Source organism: Marmota monax, unplaced genomic scaffold (genome assembly GCF_021218885.2).
Source record: "Marmota monax isolate L192 unplaced genomic scaffold, Marmota_monax_Labrador192_F-V1.1 WCK01_AAM20220418_F8-fsc00038, whole genome shotgun sequence".
Classification (NCBI taxonomy): Eukaryota; Metazoa; Chordata; class Mammalia; order Rodentia; family Sciuridae; genus Marmota; species Marmota monax.
Genome location: NW_026692498.1, coordinates 1222251 through 1241931, shown reverse-complemented (window position 1 = coordinate 1241931; position 19681 = coordinate 1222251). Strand labels below are relative to the sequence as shown.

General features: G+C 52.9%; 1 protein-coding gene across 3 annotated transcripts in view; it reads left to right on the top strand.

The window, feature by feature from the left end:
• Mob2 (MOB kinase activator 2) overlaps positions 1-19681 on the top strand; it is a 59910-nt gene continuing 40229 nt past the window's right edge. Inside the window, exon 1 of one of the 3 annotated variants that reach the window (XM_046444805.1) lies at positions 1-91. In XM_046444805.1, the coding sequence (XP_046300761.1) occupies positions 75-91 (17 nt within the window). In that variant the 5' untranslated portion in view covers positions 1-74. Of the gene's footprint in view, positions 92-444; positions 692-1684; positions 1717-19681 lie in introns of those variants that run through there. The other 2 variants (XM_046444801.2, XM_046444806.1) reach the window with 2 other exon arrangements.

Genomic DNA, 19681 nt, shown 5'->3' with positions numbered 1-19681 from the left:
GGCGGGCGCGACGAGTGTTTACTTCCGGCCGCCGGCGGGGCTGAGGCCGAGCGAGGCGCGGGCCCCGCGTAGCCATGGACTGGCTCATGGGGTGAGTGGCGGGCTGGGCGCCGGCCTGCGGCGGGCGGGGGACGGCGGGTCGCCGGGCGGGTCCTCCGCTGCCCCGAGGCCGCGTCCGCTGGCTGCGCCGGGATCCGCTGCGGGCCGGGGCCGGGGCGCGCGGCCTGAGCAGTCGTCCCGCCCCGAGGGCTCGCGGCGTCCTCTCGAGGGGCGCGGCGCCTCCGTGCGCTCCGGCGGCCCTTCCCGCGGCGGCTCTCTCCTGTGGGGCGCGCCGGGAACGGGGCTGTCGCTCTCCGAGGGCCTGGACCCTGGAACCCAGAAGCTGGTCCAGGCTCGCTGGACACTCGGCCGGCGTCCCTCCTGCCCTGAGTGGGAGGGCAGGGGCGTGCGGGCTGCCCACGGAGGGCCAAGGCCATGGAGGCGGCCCTCCCCTTCCGTACTCATAGTCCAGTGAGGGGCAGACCGGGGGCCGAGTCGGAGTGCAGGACTCGGGGCAGCAGGCGCGGGAAGGCATGGGGTCGGAGAGAGGCAGCCGCGCACCCCAGCCCTGCTGCCCGCTAGCAGTGCACACCTCTCTAGACCTGCTTGTCATAAGGAAATTGTGGAACTTGCAGTACAGGGTTGTGAAAAGGTAAACTGAGGCCAGCGCGCGTTTGGCTTGTGGCAAAGGCTGGAAGCTGTCAGTGTAGAGAGAGGTCTTGTGCAGGCCTGTGCAGCCCAGAGGCTCTGCGAGTGGAGGGCCCACAGCTGTGTTCACCTATTCCGAATCACCCAGTTGCTTTCTGCATTTATGGGTGAGAGGCAGCCTAGCCTCTGAGCAGGAGTAGTTGAATTCACAGGGCTTGATGGCAGGAGGACGATTCCATCAGCTGGGTCAACCAGAAAGCTGCCTGTTGTAGTGTGTGATCCTTACGTGCCTCTGCTGGTGGTTAGCAGGTGCTTTGTGCTGGAGACTCACCAGCAGACATCCTTTAGGCTGACCATGGCTGTGCTTTGTAAACTTTGCCATCATCATTGTGAATATCCAGACATGTCAGGTTTCTGAGGGTCTGGTTCTTGTGACTCTTCTCAAGACCTTCCTGACAAGTAGCCCTCCGATAAAGGATAGCCGAGCACTCATCTCCTGCTCTGGAATGGGGCTAGTCCAGGTGCTAGAGGCAGGCTGGAAAGGCCCCTGGGAAGGGAAGGAACATTTGTTGCTGCCTGGCTATAAAAATAGGGATGCAGCTCCGACAGGGCAATGAAGATTTTTAAAGAGGGATTTAGAAGGCATTGTGACTATCTTCTTTTTGTGTTTTAAATTTAGTGGATTGCAGATGGGATGTTGGGAACCATAAACTGTTGTTGTTTTTTTTTTTAACAGTCTCTGGAATTAGAAGCTCTTTTATAAGTGGTTGTGTTTCATGTCAAGTATGGTTCTTCCTTGAGAACTAGTTTTCACGTTGGTGTCCTAGGATGGTGGAGCCCAGATGGATGGCCCAGGTGTTCCTCCATTCCTCCTCCTGCTGCTCATTTCACACATTTACTGAACATCCATTATGAAAATAGGAAGATATGCAAGCTGCAGAGCAAGGGAGCTTCAGAGACCTCAGATCTTGCCACTTCTGTCCGTTGCTCACTTGATCAGGCTTCTCCCTGGATGAGAGCCAGCGAGGGGTCAGTATGAGTGAAGGAGCACACAAGCCTCCCAGGCAGGCTTGTGTGCTGATGCTGGATTTCATTTGCCATTCATCCTTTAACTAGGCGTTGGTCTGGAAAAATTGGGAAACTATTATTTTTTTTTTTTTTTACTATTTTTTGATACTTTCTTAATTGAAACTATTCAGTGTGAAAGAGGTATTTTGGAGTACAGTTTGTGTATGTTTTAAAAAGGTTTTTGTTTTAAGAAAGAGTTTCTTTGGATGAGTTCACATTGGGTTGCAAAGTGTGGACTCAGGGGAACAGCCATACTGCCTTCTGTATGACAGGTGTTAGAACCAGAGGAGTGGTCTGCAGATGAGCAGGTGAAAACCACATCTGCCCTTTTGCCAGGAGAGGCCCGCCCAGCCTGCTGAGCATCTAGCAGCCTTATCTTGTGCTCCAGCTGCTCCCAGGAAGGGAGGCCCTGCAGGGAAATGTGCTGGGGAAGCCAGGGCAGAACTCGGCGCGTTAGGACTTGGCGGGACCTGGCCAGGATGTTTCTGGAGTATTATGAGGTGTGGCCCTGGGCCTCTCTTCCTGTACATTTCCTCTGCTTGGCGCTGCTCTGAGCTGGCTGTTGAAGTCCTGTCCAAACTCTCTTCCTTCCTTCCTTTTCCTTTCTTACAAAAAGTAATTTATAAATCAAAAGGGTTGCCACCTGTGTAGTCAGCCTTAGCTCTGTTCTAGGCTTCGGGGACGGGGCACTGTCCAGGGGAAACTACTGAAGTCTGGGAGAGGAAGAACTCTTTCTTGCACTATTTGGTGCTTAGGGGATGCTCTGTCTCCTTTGCTGGTAGCAGCAGGCATTTGTGAACAGAAGGTACATGTGTAGTTTACGTTTTATCTAAGGGAAAGCACAATACAGAGGCTCCTGAGCACCTGGGAGTCAGAGGAAGAAAAACTTCCTCCTTCCTGGGTGATGGGAGCTAACTGGCCCTCCCGTCAGGCCATCCCAGCCATGAGCCCTCACCCTCTGCGCCAGGCCTCAGGGGAGCCTTCCTGGGGCACCCCTGGCTCTTGTGGCACAGCTGGTGCCTACACAGTGGCACGCTTCTGCTGCTCTCCAGGCTGCAGGTGGGGTGGTGAGGTGCCTTTGGAGCTCTCTGGTGCTGGCAAGAGGAGGTGGAACTTCGTGTCGGCCATTCCGGACAGAGTGCAGTTGAAGGTGGTGACTTTTACTTAGCTGACAGGTATTTGCTGCGAGGCCCCAGGGCTCACGGCCTGTCTAGAGCTGCCTTCAGCAGCCCTGTGCTCTGAAGGAAGGCCTGTGTGCAGGTGGCCAGCCTTCACTCCCCTGCTTCTCTCACAGGTGCTGTTTCCGGTAGCTGACACTGACTGGACTGGCTGGAGTCTTGCTTTGTTTCAGCAGCTTCCTGGGGTATCAGTTACATGCCACAAAGTTTGGCTGTTTTAAGTGTACAATTAAATAACTTTTAGGAAAATTACAGGCTTTCGTAACCATCATCCTGGTTTAATTTTAGAGTATTGCTGTCACTCCCTGAGAACCTTCTGGTCCATTGTGTCGCCTTCCCGGTTGCCTCGGGGTATTTAAGGTTTAGGCCTTTCACACTGAAGGAATCAGGATGTCTGGCTTTGACTGGTCGTGTTGTGTACCACTTTTAAAGACCGTCTGTGTTGTGCATACCAGTGGTTTGTCCTTTTTGCTGCCACATGAGATCGCTATGTGGAGGCACACACATTATGCTCCTCCATTCACCCGTGGATGGACCTCTGGGTTGTGTCCACTCTGCAGTCATGATTGATGCTGTTGTGACTCAGCCCCTCATGGCAGTGAGCCTGGCCTCTTCCTCAGCCGGGGTCTCCTGGGTTCCAAACTCTCTGGCTGCCCTTTGAAGGGCTCCAAGATCAGTGCTTTCAGGTTCTCAGACTGGCAGAGGAGGGCAAGGACGTGCAACAGAAGCATGGCGGAGGTAGTGAGGAGGGTGCATAAGGATTTTCCAAGGAGACACGAGGAGCGCTGTGTCCAGGAAGCAGGAATAGCCATGCAGAAGCATGCTGGAAGAGGGCCATGCAGCCAGGCTGCCCAGCAGCCAGCCAGTCCTCTGCAAGCTGTGATCGCAGAAACCCATCTTTCTATAGGGCTCTTGGGCTGGGTTTGCAGAGGTTTCTGTTGAGAGGATGTTGTTTTTGGATTCCCTTTAAAGAGGAGAGTGGTCACCAGTGCTGTGTGCACCAGGACACCCTCAGCAACACTTCATCTCTCTTGTGTCCTGCTTGGAGCATCCCCTAGAAGTCTCCACACCAAATGTCCTTGTAGCAGTAGGAAATGGGCATGGTGTGAACCTGTTGGAGATGCCACAGGAAGGCTCTGCTGTGCAGGGCTGGTAGGCAGTGGCAGCGTGAACCAGTGCATGCATGTCAGGCACCTGTGAGGCTGGTGTTTGCCCTTCACAGGGACTCTACCCACTATCTGCTTGGCAAGGCTTCTTCCCAGGGTCTAGGAAAGCCAATGCCCAGGACTGCCTGCCAGATCTTGCTAGCAACGTTATGCTTAGGACTACAGATGAGGTTGTGCTTGCCTGTAAAACTGAGGAGCTTTTATAAAAACAGGAGAGGCTGTGGTCTCTGCCATGGTCATCAGGTACAGGAGGTGGATGTTGGATGGCCGCATTTCCTGTGTTGTCCATGCAGTGGCCATGGAAACAAACACTCAAACCCCGCTTCCTGTGTTTGTGTAGATACTACTGTGTGGTTCTGTGTGGGGTTCAACCTGAAGAGCCTGTGGAAGGTGAGCATACCCAGGCCCTTGTCTGCTCCTCTGCTGCTTCTAGTTGGCTGCTGGGGGCATGCAGAGGGATGGCCTGTTTCCTGGGGGGATCCCTGTGCCCAGCCTCCTGCCGCTGCTCCAGGAGAGAAAGTGGTGCACATTGTTCTTGCCTGTCTGGGTAGAGGTGCCTCCTATTCTTTGCCTGCCTCGTGTTTGTTGTTCTTTCTGCACAGGATTTACGTAGCCGGGGCACACCCGCAGTGCTCACTGTAGCTCTGTGGGACAGTGCCTGGAACTCGGAAGTAGAAACAATTGAACAAAATGAAATGTGGACGCTTCAGGAGAGAAGGAGGAGGTGCTGGCAAGGCGTCTGGGCCCTGTGTGTCTGCGGCCCCTCCAGAGGGGTGTGGGCCCTACATCTCTGCCCTGGACCTGGCTGTGCACACGTTCCTCTCTCCTGGTTCCTTCTCTTTGGGGTTCTGTCAGAATGCACAGCTACCTGGCTGCGTGGTTTAGCCGTGGTTCCCGTGGTCCTTGGTGGACATTCCCTGGGGCAGAGGGATACAATGAAGTCCACATCACGTGTTTGTGTGCTGTGGTTGAGCTTGTAGCTGCCGGGTTGGGTGGTGGTGATTTGGGTGAGCTTGAGCGTTTTGGTGTGGCAGGAGGACAGGGAGCACCCACAGAGGTGGAGCAGGGGAGGCAGCAGATCTGGAGGCAGGAGAGGAGGTCTGTACTCGACTTGTTGCCTGTGTCCTTTTCAGGGTCAGGGGTTTTTCTTAGTTCCTTCAGTAGCACCCCTTCACTTCCCACCCCACCCTGGCACAAGGAACAGCCTTGGGAACCCTTGGGGAATCTGCACTGTGACATTCAGCTCCTTACTTGCTAGGCTGGGTCCCTAGTCTGGAAAGGCCTGTATGTGCCAGGTGGCCCTGAGGAGCCAGATGCCTGAGCCTGGAGCTGCCCTGGGGGTGAGCCCAGGGGTGTAAAATTAGCTCAGGCGTAGTGTGAGCACCACGCTTGGCTTGTCCCTGTGGGGTCTGGCTCTGCGTGGCTCTGGCCGGGTCCCCTCCTCCACAGAGGCTGCTGTTGCTGACAGAGCTGCTTTAGGTCTTCTCCCAGCCACCTGTCTTCCCACTCCACGGTCTGCTCTCTTGGGGCCATGTGTGGTAAGCTGGGAGCCAGGTGACAAGCAGTAAGTGGCATTGGAGATATGAGACTGTGTAGCCAGTGTGGTTGAACTGAGTGGCCCCTGTGTCCTGTGCTGTGGTAATCAGAGTTGAGGGGCCCGCCCAGGGGAGCCTCCCTGCTGCTGGGGGTAGGGAAGTAGGGATGGGAAAGTCCTGAGAGGTCCCCGAGGATGCCATGAGATTACGAGAGGTGGCTGTCTGCCACCTCCCCAGGCCACTGTGAACTTGGGGACTTGTTTATATTCTGTATTTTACAGTTGAGTATGGTCTTTACTATTTTTGATGAGTGGGTTGTCCCTAATTGAGCCAGGGGACTGTGTTCACACTGGCTCCTGTGGAGCCAGCGCCTTGCTGCACTTCCTGCTGGCTGTGGAGAGGCAGGCGTGCGGAGGGGGCTAGGCCCTAGACAGAGAGCAGGGAGTCTAAGCATGGCTCGGGGTGACAGCCAAGGTCCTGTTGGGCCATCTCTGGCGACTGTCTTAGGAGAGTTGTGGATGGACACAGATGCATCAGTGGTGCCAGTACCCAGGCTTCTACTTATTTATTTACTTTTCTTCTGGTACTGTCATTTTTCTACGGTTTTTAACTGGTGCATTATATTCATACATAATGATGGGTTTATTGTCATATATGTGTACATGCATACACAACAATGATAGAATCTGGCCAGTATCACTCCCCAGCACTCCCCTCCCTCCTTTTCTCCACCCCTAATCCCTTTCCTCTACTGATCTCCCTTTGATTTTCATGAGACCCTCAGCCCCCACCTATCTTTTCCTTTTTCCTCTCTAGCTTTCACATACTAACCAGGTTTTAAAAAATGTGATATGAGCTGGGTGCATTGGCGCATGCTTGTAATCCCAGTGGCTGTGGAGGCTCTGAGACAGGAGGATTGTGAATTCAAAGCTAGCCTCAGCAAGGTGAGGCAGTAAGCAAATTTTATTTATTTGTAAATAAAATACAAAATAGTGCTGGGAATGTGGCTTAGTGGTCGAGTGCCTCTGAGTTCAATCCCTGGACCCCTTCCTGTAAAAGATGCAATATGAAATAATATGAAATATAATAAACCAACAAAGACCCCATGATGTTAAATGGGAAATATTATAAACTTACAATTTTATATAGTCATCTCTTGGTATCCCTGGGAGGCTTGGTCCTAGGACCCTGGAATACCAAACCTTTCAAGACGGAGTTCCTTACATAAAGGTGTTTATTTGCATAGAACCTATGCAGGCCCTCCTGTGTACTTAGTCATCTCTAGGTGATTTGTCATGCCTGACACAAACTAACTGCTGTGTAAATAGCATTGTTTAGGGAATAGTGATGTTTACATATTAGGCTGGTGAATCCGGTGGTAGATCTCCCAGGTATAAGGGCTAGACAGGAAGTATGTGTTTCCCGGCCCTGTTTCTGTGCACGTGTGCAGAGCACCGTGGGTCTGCCTCAGCTCAGCTTGTGAACTGTGACAGCCGACAGCCAGGGCCGGCGAGTCCTCCCCACATGCCCTGTTGTCATCAGCTGTGTCTTTGAAGCAGTGGTGGGTCTGGGCAGAAAGCACAATTTTACACTCTTTTTTTTCCCTCTCCAATGTTAGGGATGGAACCCAGGCCTTGCACATGCTAGGCAAATGCTCAGGGAGCGCAACTTGCTGGCTCAGGGGTTCCACTCCCAAAAGTAAAACGCCAGCTCCATGAGGTTGCAGGTCAGTGTGCCGCAGGGGCAGGGGCCAGGCTGTGGCTCTGCACACAGGTAAATCTCTAGCGTTGGCGTGGCTCTGAGGCCCTGACTGGGGCGAGGGTGGGCTCCTGCTCGTCGGCTCCTGCTCGTCAGCCTCCTTGGAACGTCCTAACTCAGGATTCTTCTCTCAGGCTCCAGCCCCCACCCTCAGGTTGTTCTGTGCTGCCTCCAGCAGTGGGGGGCTGGCAGGCCTGGAGGACCTTGCTCCAGTGCCTCTCCATGGGGAACTTGGGTCTGCTCCAGGCCTCTCTCCCTGTGGAGCAAGGCTCTTACCCATGAGGGTCCCCTCAGCCGGAGTAGGCTCTCCAACTCCGCTCCAGGACTCTTCACACTCTAAAGGTCACAGGGCTTGCGGAGATAGTTATGATCAGTACTCACTGTTTTAGGAATTAAAAGTGAGGGACGGGGTTGTGGCTCAGTGATAGGGTGATTGCTGAGCACACACAGGGCACTGGACTGGGTTTGATTCCGGCACCACATTAAAAAAAAATAAAGGTATTGTGTCTATCTACAACTAAAAAAAAAAAATTAAATTGAAAAAATCTCTAATTCGTTTAGAAAGGATGAGAACCCAGAATATGTTAATATTAAAATTTTTAAGTAAAGAGTAACTGTTTTCTGGAATACAAATAGTGAGCAGAGGAATGGCATTGTTTTTCTCAGAGCTGGATTCAGGTCAGCCTGGTTGATTCTCTTGTGGTCTTGTACTTGTGGAGCTCTGCACAAGCTCAGGGGGGATGATGGTGAGGGACACCGTGTGCTCGCGGTACTGCCCAGGGTCCCCTGTGGGCCTGGACCCTGCTCGGGCACTGTCGCTCTCAGGCTCTTGGTGCTGGGCCTCCACCAAAAGAACCGCAGTGGGTGCGCTGGAGGGTGAGAGCCTCGCCTCCACAGCTCTTTGTTGGTCAAGGAATCAGAGCACCCAGATTTGGGGGCAGGAGTGGAAGGGGACAGCCTGCTTCTTGACAGGGCATTCAGGGGCAGTAGAGGTACAAGTGGGGATGCTGGGCCAGCTGTTCCTAAGATCCCAGCAGCCCTGGAGTGCCAGTGCCAGTTCTCAGCCTTCCAGGGCAGGTGAGGAGTCAGGAAAGGGTACAGGCAAACTGATTCCTCTGCATGACAGTGTGGAGAGTAGGGTTCAGGGCCCAGGTGGGCAGCTTGTGTGCTTCCCTTGAAGTGACTGAGTTGGACCTTACCAGCAGGGTCTGGAGGGTGTGAGAGTCCTCATGGTGGGTTGAGTGTTGTGCTGGGCTGTCAGGAGGCAGTCTTAGGTACCCTTAAGCTGAAGTGGGGAGAACTCATTTCTGTTCCTGTCCATTGCTACGGTTGCCTTGATATCTACTTATTTCAGAAAGGCTGCTTACACTGTGGGCCCTCAGAGGGTGAAAGTGACAGCTGGACTTTAGCCCTCCACACATCATCCCAGACCCCTGAAGTGTGCAAGGGCTGCCTTTCTGATATGCCTGGAGTTGCCTGGTGGGATATGGGCCTAGGCAGCCAGCACCCAGGCCTGGGTGCTCCCCTAGGGTAGCTCTGCCTTTCCTCTCCACCCTGTGGAGGGCAGTGTGCAGCCAGATGTGGCCCCCTGCTCTGCTTTCACCCATCCTCGCTGAGCTGACGGCTTCATCTCCCCTGGAGCCTGTCCCACACAGGCAGCACTGGTTCTTGAGAGCAGACAAGTCATGATCACAGCACCTTGACTCTGTGCCACCTGCTCTTTTGGGGCAGTTGTGGAGCCGTCTTGGCTCTTGGGTCCTCACCCCTTACAGAAGCCTGGGCTGGAGGGCCGGCCCGTTGTGTGAGTGGCTACTTTGAGCACTGCCGAGGTGGTGCCTCTTTCTAGTGGAGTTCTGTAAAGGCTCTGCTTCAAGGAGATGGCCAGGCAGAGAGTGAGGGGGCTATCTGGGTTCTCACTTCCTGGTCCCGTCCCTGAGTGGAGGTTGCATCTGACCCCAGTGTGTGGATGCTGGAGGGCTGCTGAGGCCGACTTAAGTACCTGCCGCCCTTCTTACCTGGGGCCACTCTTCCACCTGTCACTCTGGGAACTCTCCTTGTGTGCCCTCACAGGACACAGTCGCCCCGCATAGTCGAGGGTCAGCACCCGTGGGAGCGGCACAGAAGCACCCAGGATATGTGGTGAGCCAAGTGTGCGTCTGCGCTCGCCCCAGCCTGCCTCTCCCGGGGGCTTGCCTTATTCTTTGGTTGAGTGTTTCAGAAGGACCATCCCTCTGCCTGCCTGCAGCAGGCTGGCTTACTCCCTTCACCTGGACAACACCTGTCCCTGCCCCCACACAGAAGTGTCCTGCATTCTGCTGACAGCAGTGCTGCCTTGTGCCTCCCTGTGGTGACTTTGTGCTGCCTTCAGCCTGGCCTTTCAGGCCCTCTGCGGGCAGATCTGCTTCCTCTGTCCTGCTTGGTCCTGTCAGCATGGCTCCCCAAAGGACGTGCAGCCTCAGGGTCCATGCCAGGCCCTTTGCCCCTTCCCAACTCCTTTGGGAGCCCTGACTGCCTCCTGACCGCCTCTTCTTCCCTGATTTCTAAGCAGGTGTGACACGTGCCTGCCCTGCCTTTAGGTTCCTCCCTCTGCTCTTCTCCTGCCTTCCTTCCTTCCTTCCCTCCCTCAGCATTTTTTGAGGTCAGGTCTGTGACCAGCGGTGCAGGGCAAGGCAGTGAGGCCCATGAATGGACGTCTGCTCTGAGCCCTCCTGTCCACAGTGCCCTCTGAAAGGAGGCACCTCACTTTGGAATGGGGACACGTGCCCATGTTGGATGCTTGGCCCTTCCCTTAGTGGCCAGCCATCTGTCTGCCTTGGGAAGCAATGCTACCCTTTGTCCTGGCCAGTTTCTGTCAAGGTTGCTGGAGGGTGTGAGGAAGAAGTGTTTATCCTCTGCCATGTGCTTGTCTTTGCTCCTGAACTGCTTCTGCCCCTGGTCAGTTTGTGCGCCTGCAGGCTGCCCTGGGATTTTCCTCCTGCCTTGTTCTTGTCCTCCCATGATGAAGGCTAGTGCCACCACCATGCCACAGCCTGCAAATAGCATCCGATTCACGTGCCTTCGAAGGGTGCGAGGCTGTGGGGACACTGGCGGGTCCTATTGGGTGGGGCTGGCAGCTCAGCTTGATGCCTTGACTCTGTCGAGCAGTTGTTTGGGAGAACCAGGGTGTCTGAGGGAGACTCAGTGGGCAGAGGCTTGGCTCCAGCTGGCAGCAGGTACAGCTGTCCTCTTCAGCAGGCAGCTGCTGACCCACTCTGATGGGCTGCCAGACCGGAGGCTTTGGGTGGGTTCTGGCTTTCTCAGTGCCCTTGGGCTGCCCTCAGTTCCTCTGGGAGATGGGAGGAGCTGGTGGTCACTACCCAGTACCAGCTACTCATTAACTAGAAGCTGCTAAAACAAATACGCCTCCCGGGCAAGGCTGCTCCCTACCTGGTCAGGCTGTCTCCACATTAGGTCAGCCTGCGGGCTGAGGGGTCCAAGTGAGAGGATTCAGTGGGCAAGACAGGCATCCAGTTTTGTGCCATCATTGGGCCCTAGGGCCAGGTGTCATCTCTGGCCTCTTTGAGTGCCCACCGCACAGGGCTTGGCCTGACAGATTTGTGACTTGGGGAACTGAGATCCACTGGCTTTCAGGCTGGAAGTGTCACCTTGTCAGGGCACGCGAGACAAGGAGATGTCTTGGAGAGAGGAGCTGGGATGGTTCCTTGTTTAAGAAGAGTTCCTGTGCCCCAGGCCCAGATCTGAAGGACTGTGCTTTCTGACAGCCTGGACTGATCTGCTGCAGCACTGCGGGATGCCAAGAAGCTGCCACGTCCTGTGGGTGAAGGAGGAAGGGGCCGTGCTGGCCAAGCAGCCTGCTCTGGTGTTTTAAGAAGTCCCACTGGCGACTCTGCACTTTGCTGTGTGGTCAAGCTGCTGTAGGGGCTGCTTATCTCTTGCATGTGTCTGCATTGCCCACAGCCTGATGGACCCTGCCGTGTTCCTTGGCTGCACCTCCCAGCAGACCCCATGGGCTTCACCAGTGAGTGAGAACTCAGCACAGGCCAGCAGTCCTAACGAGGGAGGGACACACAGGAGCTGGTGGCACCAAGCCAGGCCCTGTACAGCAGAGTGGCGGGCACTGTGGGCTCAGCAGCAGGATACCTGGTGCGCTGGCTTCATCTGGGTGAGTGCTTTTGCAACGGTGTCCGGTGGGTTGGCTGGTGAGGGTGTAGTGGTCAGGACAGAGTCCTGCTGCTGGCCCTGGCAGGTAACCTCCACAGCACCCCTTTTCACTGACTGCTTTCTACCTGTGGCGCAGGAATAAGCTGTTTTCTTTGCCTGCGGAGGGTGGGGCAAGCCAGTTCCTGCAGGGCTCCCAGCATAGCACCAGCACCTGCGGCCAGGAAGGAAGGTGAGGTGGCCATTGTTACTGTTGTTGTGTTTCATGTTGATGTTTAGGACAGAAGGGAAGGTGCATAAGAGAGGCCACCAGGGCCTTCCACTGTGTCAGTACAAGAAGGGGCAATTTCCAGAAAGATGCCACCAGTCTTGGGTGGAACTGGGTCCTTTCTGGCAGCTTAGAAAGACAGATTTGCTGTGTGAGTTCCCTCGAGAGTCTGCATTGTGTCTGTGTAGATATGCCATTTCCTGGTGGTCCATGTGCTGCTGTCAGAGGGACCGGGAGAGGCCAGCCTAATGACACTCCTCCACCCCATGCTTGCTTCCTTGCCCTCCAGCCTGTGTGCCCCCGCTTCTCTTCCCATAGCCTGCTGTGGGGACACACTCAGGACCCTCCATTGCACTTGTGGAATGCTAATGGGTGTGCCTCGAGTCTTGTGCACATGACACTGGAACAGGACAAGGTCTTGTCTTGTGGGACTTGGCATTACATGTCCATCACAGAAATAAGAAGCATAGAAAAAGAACAGAAAGCAAAAAGCAAACCATCCCATTACCAGGGACAGTCATTCTGAATTTTGCGCTACAGCTGTGTCCTACAGCCAGTAAGCAGTCACGGGGTGTAAGATGCTTGTGTCCCCGCCAGGAAGACTGGAGGGGAGGCCTGTCTAGTCCAGGCTATTGTGCAGCTTGCACTCCAGGAGGTGACAGTCTGGCTGCACTGGGTGGGGCCCATAGCTGCCCACCTCCAGTAGGCTCCTCCCATGCTCTGGGTTGAACAGCTCTCATGTGCACGTGGCAATGTTCCAGGCCGTCCAGTTGTCCAGCCCACATTTGGGAGTCATGTGGGTGGAATGGCACACAAGCAAAGGGCTGGTAAGGGAGGTCTGCTGACAGCGCCTGCCCATCTCACATCTGCCTCTTTGTGCCCAGTGTCCTCCCTGCCCCTGCCAGCACAGCAAGGCAAATGGGATGGGACGGACTGAGGCTAGCACGCAGTGGTCTAAGGCATCGCCTTGGCTGTCCCACAGATCAGGCCACAGTGTTCTTGTGTCCGGAGCTGTGACATGGGTTATTGTGTCAGGTCTGGGTCTCCCTCACTGCCTCTGCTGTGTGAGCATAGTGGTCCCTGGCTGGCAGGCAGCGACTGTGCCTGCAGCCATTGCAGTACAAGCTGCATTTGCTTAGGGGAGGAGGGGCTCCTTGTAAGATTTCACCATGTTCCTGGCCCTGCAGGCAGTGAGGGTGCTGGGCTCAGGTGTTCTGTGTACCTGCAGGTGTGGTGAAGTGTAGTGGATTGTGGTGTAGGGCTGTTCCTGCAGTGCTGTGCTTTGGTCCTCATGGGACAGAGGAACCACCTCTGGAGTGCCCCACCCAGCCTGGTGATTCCAGAGTCAGGTAGCCCTGCCCACAGCCACGGTCTCTACATTTTTTCTGGGGCTTTGTTTTTATCCAGTGGCCCAGGGGTGTGATCAAGAGGCACCCAAAGCTGTTCCCAGGCTTGTCAGTGCTCTCTGATGACTCTTCTGTCTTCACAGCCAGGTCCTCCCATCCCAGACAGGTGGGAAAGGGTAGGAAGTCCTGGGCCCTTGCCCTTCTGAGCGTTGGTGTTCCTTGCTAGGTGCAGTTGATGGGACGGGAGCACTGCTGTGGATAGTTTTTCTTTCTGTCTTCTTTGTATGTATGTGTGTGCTGCTAGGAATTGAACCCAGAGCATGTTGCATGCTAGGCAGGTGCTCTACCACTGAGTTCTATCCCCAGCCTAGCACTGCTATTTTATGTCATTTCTGATAAAAAAATATATATATGTGTGTTCCCTGAAATGACATTTGTAGGACTCTAGAGCAATGATCAAACCCTTTAAGATAAGGACCCTGGCCATGTCCCTGGTGAGAGAGACTAGGGTTGCACTGTGTCCTGAAGCCCTGGGCCAGCTCCTGGCTGTAGAGTCTGATCCAGAAGCCTGTTGGTTTCCTGGGCTGACCCACCTTGTGGCCCCTTCCTCTTAGGAGAGGTGACTAAGGCAGAGGGGATCTGTGTCCTGGTCATTGACTTGAACCCTCCACAAAGCCATCATAGAAGAGACTGAGCATGTCATCCTCCTACTTAGCAGACCCTCTGGCAGACTCTGTTGCCTGTGGGATGAAGTCCAGATCCATCTCCCTCCAGCTTCTCCCCATGTGCCCAGCCAGCTGCAGCCTGGCTAGCCCTCTCTCGGATATCCCTTCTTGTACTAGCTCACCTGGCCTGTGCTCATTCGTGTCCTCAGCCTTGGAACTTCCATTTGCCTACCTGACTTCTGCACAAAGACCCTGCATGACTTCTCGGGCTGGCTCTTGGGTACCTCAGTTCCAGCCCCTCTGTGCCAGTAGCCTTGGGACCTGGACAGATGGGGCAGGTGGAGCTTTCCAGTCACCTGAAGGAAGTTGTCTTGGTGTGCCCTTCCTCTTCTTCCCAGGGCCCTGGGGGAGGACACAGCAGCCATGCAGGCTGAGCTGCAGGAAAGTCCTTCAGTAATGTCAGGGAGGGGGCTCTGTCCTGCAGCTCATCTGGCTCTAGCCCAAAGTCAGCATGAGGTGTGTGGCCCAGGAACACATCTGGGCTGATTCAGGGAGCAGAGAGCATACCACCTGTGGGCCATATGCCCCTTCACGAACTCTGAGAAACTTGCAGATTCCGGCCTAGACCTCAGTTAGTCTCAGTGTCTTGAAATTACTTCAACTGTGTTCCTTCCTGACCAAAGCAGCATTAAACTGGAAATTGACAGAGGTAGTAACTCCTCAGGCTTAGACATAAGGAATCACATTTCCCCTCTTTTAATTTTTTAAAATTTTTAGAGCGTTATAATTATACATAGTATTTGGGTTCATTTTGACGAAACAATATACATGCAAGGCATTTGCTTTCAGTTCCCATTTCCCCCCTCTCTTTCCCCTCCCTCACTTTCCCCCATCCCCCATGGCCTTTCCTCCTGTTGATCTTCCCTTCACAGCTTTATCTATTTAAGTTTGATTTTTTTTATTCATATATGTGTATGCACACACACATGCGTAAGTAGTATACAGGTGAAATTCTTCTTGGTACCTTCACGTAGGTGTGCGACCAGCTCTTGTTGCCTCCATGCCGTCTTTCTACCCTCTCCCTTGCTTCCTCCCTTCTTGTCCTCCTTCCTCTACTCCCATGATCTCTCTCAGATCTTTAAGATATCCACTCCCCTCCCTACCACCTTCTTTCCCTTATTTTACTCTGGCTTCCACATATGAAAGAGAACATTTGGCTCTTGATTTTCTGAGTTGAGTCTGGTTTATTTCTTCTAAAATATTCTCTCGATTTCCATTCATTTACCAGCAAATGCCAGTATTTTTTCCCTTTTTTTATGGCTGAGTACAACTCCACTGTGTTTATATACCACAGTTTCTTGTTCCATTCATCTGTTGTTGGCTTCTGGGTTGATTCCATAATTTGGCTCCTGTAAATTGTGCTGCTCTAAATATTGAAGTGGCTGTGTCACTACACTATGCTGATTTTAGTTCTTCTGGATAAATACTGAGGAGGGGGATAGCTGGGTTGTATGGTGGACCCATTCCTAGATTTTTGAGTAATCTCCACACTGCTTTCCATAATGGATGTACTAATTCACATTCCTTCCGGCAAAGTATGAATGTACCTTTCGTCCCACATCCTCTTCAGCATTTATTATTGTTTGTGACTGTTAAAACGAAATCTTGGTTTCGATTTGCATTTCCCTAAATTTTTAGAGAAGTTGAACATTTTTTCATATATTTGTTGGTCATTTCTATTTCCATTTGAGAAGTTTCTACTTATTTCTTTGGCCCATTTATTAATTGGGTTATCTGGTTTTTGGCATCACATTTTTTGAGTTCTTTATATATTCTGAATATTAATCCCCTGTTAGAAGAGTAGCTGCCAAAGATTTTTCTTTTTTTTTTTTCATTCTGTAGACTCTCTCTTTAGTCTCTTAATTGTTTCCTTTGTTGTACAGAAGCTTTTTAGTTTGATGGCTTCCCGCTTATTGATTCGTGGTTTTATTTTTTGAGCTTTAGGGGTTTTGTTGAGGAAGTCAGTGCCTGCACCTATATGATAGAGTATTTGACCCTATGTTTTCTTCTAACAGTTGCATGGTTTCTGGTCTAATTCCCAAGTCTTTGATCACTTTGATTTTACTTCCAGGCAAGGTAGGAGATAAGGATCTAATTTCATTCTTCTGAATGGGATATCCAGTATCCCAGTTCCATTTGTTAAGAAGGTTGTCTTTTCTCCAGCATGCATTTTTGGCACATTTATCAAGAATCAGATGTTGTAAGTATTTGGGTTTGTCTTGGTGCCTCTGTTCCATTGCTCTTCATATCTATTTTGATTCTAGTACCATGCTGTTTTTGCTACAGTAGCTCTGTAGTATAATTTGAGATAGAGTATTGTAATGCTTCCTTCATCGCTGTTCTTGCTCAAGATTGCTTTGGCTGTTCTGGGCCTCTTGTTATTCTTCCAAATGAATTTTAGGAGTGCTTTTTCCAGTTCTATGAAGAATGTCATTGGTATTTTGATGGGGATTTCATTGAATCTGTATACTGTTTTGGTAGTCTGGCCATTTTAATCATATTAATTCTGCCTATCCGTGAGCATGGGAAGTCTTTCCATCTTCTGAGGTCTTCAGTTTCTTTCTGTAGTTTCATTTTAGAGGCCACTATAGAAGCACACTTCTGAGTAACTGGTGGGACAAAGACTTAGAAAATGGCTTTCACTGAAAGATAACACAAGTATTGCAAGACTTGCCAGATGCAGATAGGCCCGAGCAGTTTTGAGCCTTCAGCATGCCTTTGACAAACCATGTGGTGGGAGGAGGAGGGAGATGGTGCTTGGCCAGCCAGACAGGAGGGGAAGCCTCAAGGAGAGATTTGTTGGCCAGAGGCTGATTCTGTGAAAACAGGAATTAAGTGAAAGATGTCAATGAGACTGAGAGAGAGAGAGGAGAGGGAGAGAGAGATGCTGACTGCAAGCCTTGATGAGCCATGCTGGGTATCTGTCGGTATTTAAAAACTCTGGATTTTAAATTTAAGCCTCACAGCATAGAAAGAAGAGCTGAACCAGTGGAACGCAGTGCCAGGAGTATCCAATATGTCCTCTGGCAAAGTCCTGTAGAAAACACTGGACTAGAAAAGAGTAATGGAAGATGTCCTCTTCGTGTCGTTTCATATTGGTTGCATGTCAGGAGGGTAATATTTTAGATCTTTGTGTTAAATAAAATACATCAAAATCAATTTCACCTTTTTTTTTTTGTTGCTGCTGCTACAGCTGCTTCCCCCCCCCCCCCCTTTTTTCTTTTTTTTGGTACTGGGGATTGAACTTGGGGCACCTAACTTAACCACTGAGCCACATCCCCAGCCCTTTTTATTTTTAATTTTGAAACAGGGTCTCACTGAGTTGCTGAGGCTGGCTTTGAACTTGTGATCCTCCTGCCTTAGCTTCCCAAGCTGCTGGGACTACCAGCTTGCACCACCACACCCAGCTTCTTTGACTTCTTAAATGTGGTCATTGAAAGTTTAAAATTATACCCATGGCTCACATTATGGTTTGCATCATATTTGGGGGGCAGGGATGGCACTGTTTGAGATCTTGACCCTTAGATTAAAAAAAGGTTTCTTAATTAGGACTGGAAAGTACTAACATACAGGAAAGGATGAATGGTTTGGTTTACATTGAAGTTGAGCAGCTCTGGTCATCAGATGCTGCCTTTTAGAGAGAGAAGCAGCCCCTGAGGGGTGAGACTCAGGCCCAGTACTCCCAGCAGCAGCCAGAGGCAGGAGCCAGTGCCTTGGGAAGTGGGAAGGGGCTTGAGCAGCCATGGAGAGGCCTTGCAGATGGCCCTGGCTGCATGGGGGGTGAGCCAGGGAAGCCTGGAGACACAGACCCCGTCCGCACGTGCTGATGGCCGTCTGGTGTGGGTGGGGTGTGTGGGGAACCTTGTGGGAACAGCTGGTGCAAGGGCTGGGGAAATGGAGGGAGGAAGAGGGCCATCAGTTCCCAATCCTGCTAGCCTGAGGGTTAGCACCTCAGTGCATGTCCCTAAATGGTGGCCTAAGGGGCAGGGGCAGCGCTGCTCTCTGGAGGCCCCACTCACCTTGAGGCACACTAACAGGCCAGTGTCTGAGACCATGGGATGGCCCCTTCCTTGGCGATGGGAAGACAGTGGGACTGAGGAAGGAGAGAAGATGCTCAAGGAGCTTGGTGACTGCAACTGACCCTGGTTCAGTGCAGAGAAGGCCCTGAAGCCATAGGTAGCCCCCAGATAAATGCACCTGGACGTAACCATCACAAACCAGGCTTCTCTGGGAGAGGCTCCAGAAGCAGCCTTTGTGAGTGGGAGCGAGTCAGGACTTGCCCTTCCTCTCTGCCAGCTCAGTGGCGCCTGGCTCTGAGCTGTCCACAGGGCGGCAGTCTCCTTGCTGCCTGTTGGAGTCAGGGCTCCGCCCTGCGTTGCCAATTTTGACAGTTGTGCTGAACCCGCTTTGACTAAGAGATGGAAGTGCCGACCTCAGTTTCTAGAGCAGCCCAGCCTCTTCCTGAACTCCTGGTTTTGGTGTGACGTCTTATTATGCCCTGGAGTTCACGCCAGTCTTCAGGTTTCCCCAGCCTGGCAACAGTTAGACGTACCTCACAGGTTCCAGGGCTTACCCTTCCCCAGTAGTGGCCTGTCCCTCTGACCTATATCCCATGTCTCTGGCCAGTACCGGAGTCCTTCTTCTCTGCTCTTCTACTTGGGTGGCCAGAGGCTGCCAAGAAAGGACTCAGATTCATATCCCTACCTCTCATTCCCATCCAGCTACACGCTGGGTGTCCTCCCAATGTAGTATTTGCCTGTAACAGCTCTGCTTTCTCCTGGGCTCCATGTGCTGGCCTTCCCCTGGGAAGCAAGGCCAGTTAGTTCTTGGGTTCCATGTCCCAGGGTTTCACTGGGGCTGGTGCCCAGTGGATGAGTGCTCAGTGAGGATGGAGAACTACGTGGACATGGGCACTGATGCCCCTGGCCTCACATGCCTTTCCCCAGTTCTGGCTGGCACCCCAGAGATGCAAAAAGGGCCCTTCCCATGTGCATAGCTTGCCTATAGCTTAGGACATCTGGTAGGAGGTTCTGCCTAGCCACTTGTTTGGAGGAGCCCCCCAGCATGTCCAGGGGAGCTGGGCAGGCTCCAGTGGCTAGACTGCGTGCACATGGCTCCTGGGTCTGGCCTTGGCAGTTGATTCCTGAGGCTGCCTTCTTCATGCATCCTTGTGAAGGAGAGGAGGAGTTGAGGAAATGGCCCTGGCAGGAACCCTCCGCAGAGGTTAAGCATGACTGGTGTCCCAGGGCACCAAAGAGACCACATTGTAAGAGGAGCTGCTGCCTGTAGCAGGCATGCTGTACGAGAGCAGCTTGGGACCATGGCACCTCCCCACTGGCACTGCCCCTTGCCCTGCCCCTCCTGATCAGACACTTCCCTGTGGTCACCATGCTGGTGAGAGGGATGCAGACCTGCTTGGGCAGAGCAGACAAGCAATAATGCCACTCTGGCCACTTCCACCTCCCACACCCTGAGAGTCTGTCCAATGTATGATGGGACAGGCCATGCCAGATTCTGGGAGCAGCTGTGGCTGAAAGGGAGTCCCATCTAGAGTGCAGCGCCTGGCACAAGTCTCCCTTTACACAGTGTTCCCAGGACCCACCTCGCCTCCTGGGCCAGGCTTGGACACAGGTTTTCATTCATTCTGTTTTTCTTCTCCTGGAGAGGGAGTGAGCAGGCACATCTTTCACTTCCCTGAGTTGCCCCAGCCTGGAGCCTGGGCACTTGGTCACTGGCACTGTGGTCTGATGCTTGTGCATTCTGGGCTGGTCTGGAAGGAAGGAAAATGGGGC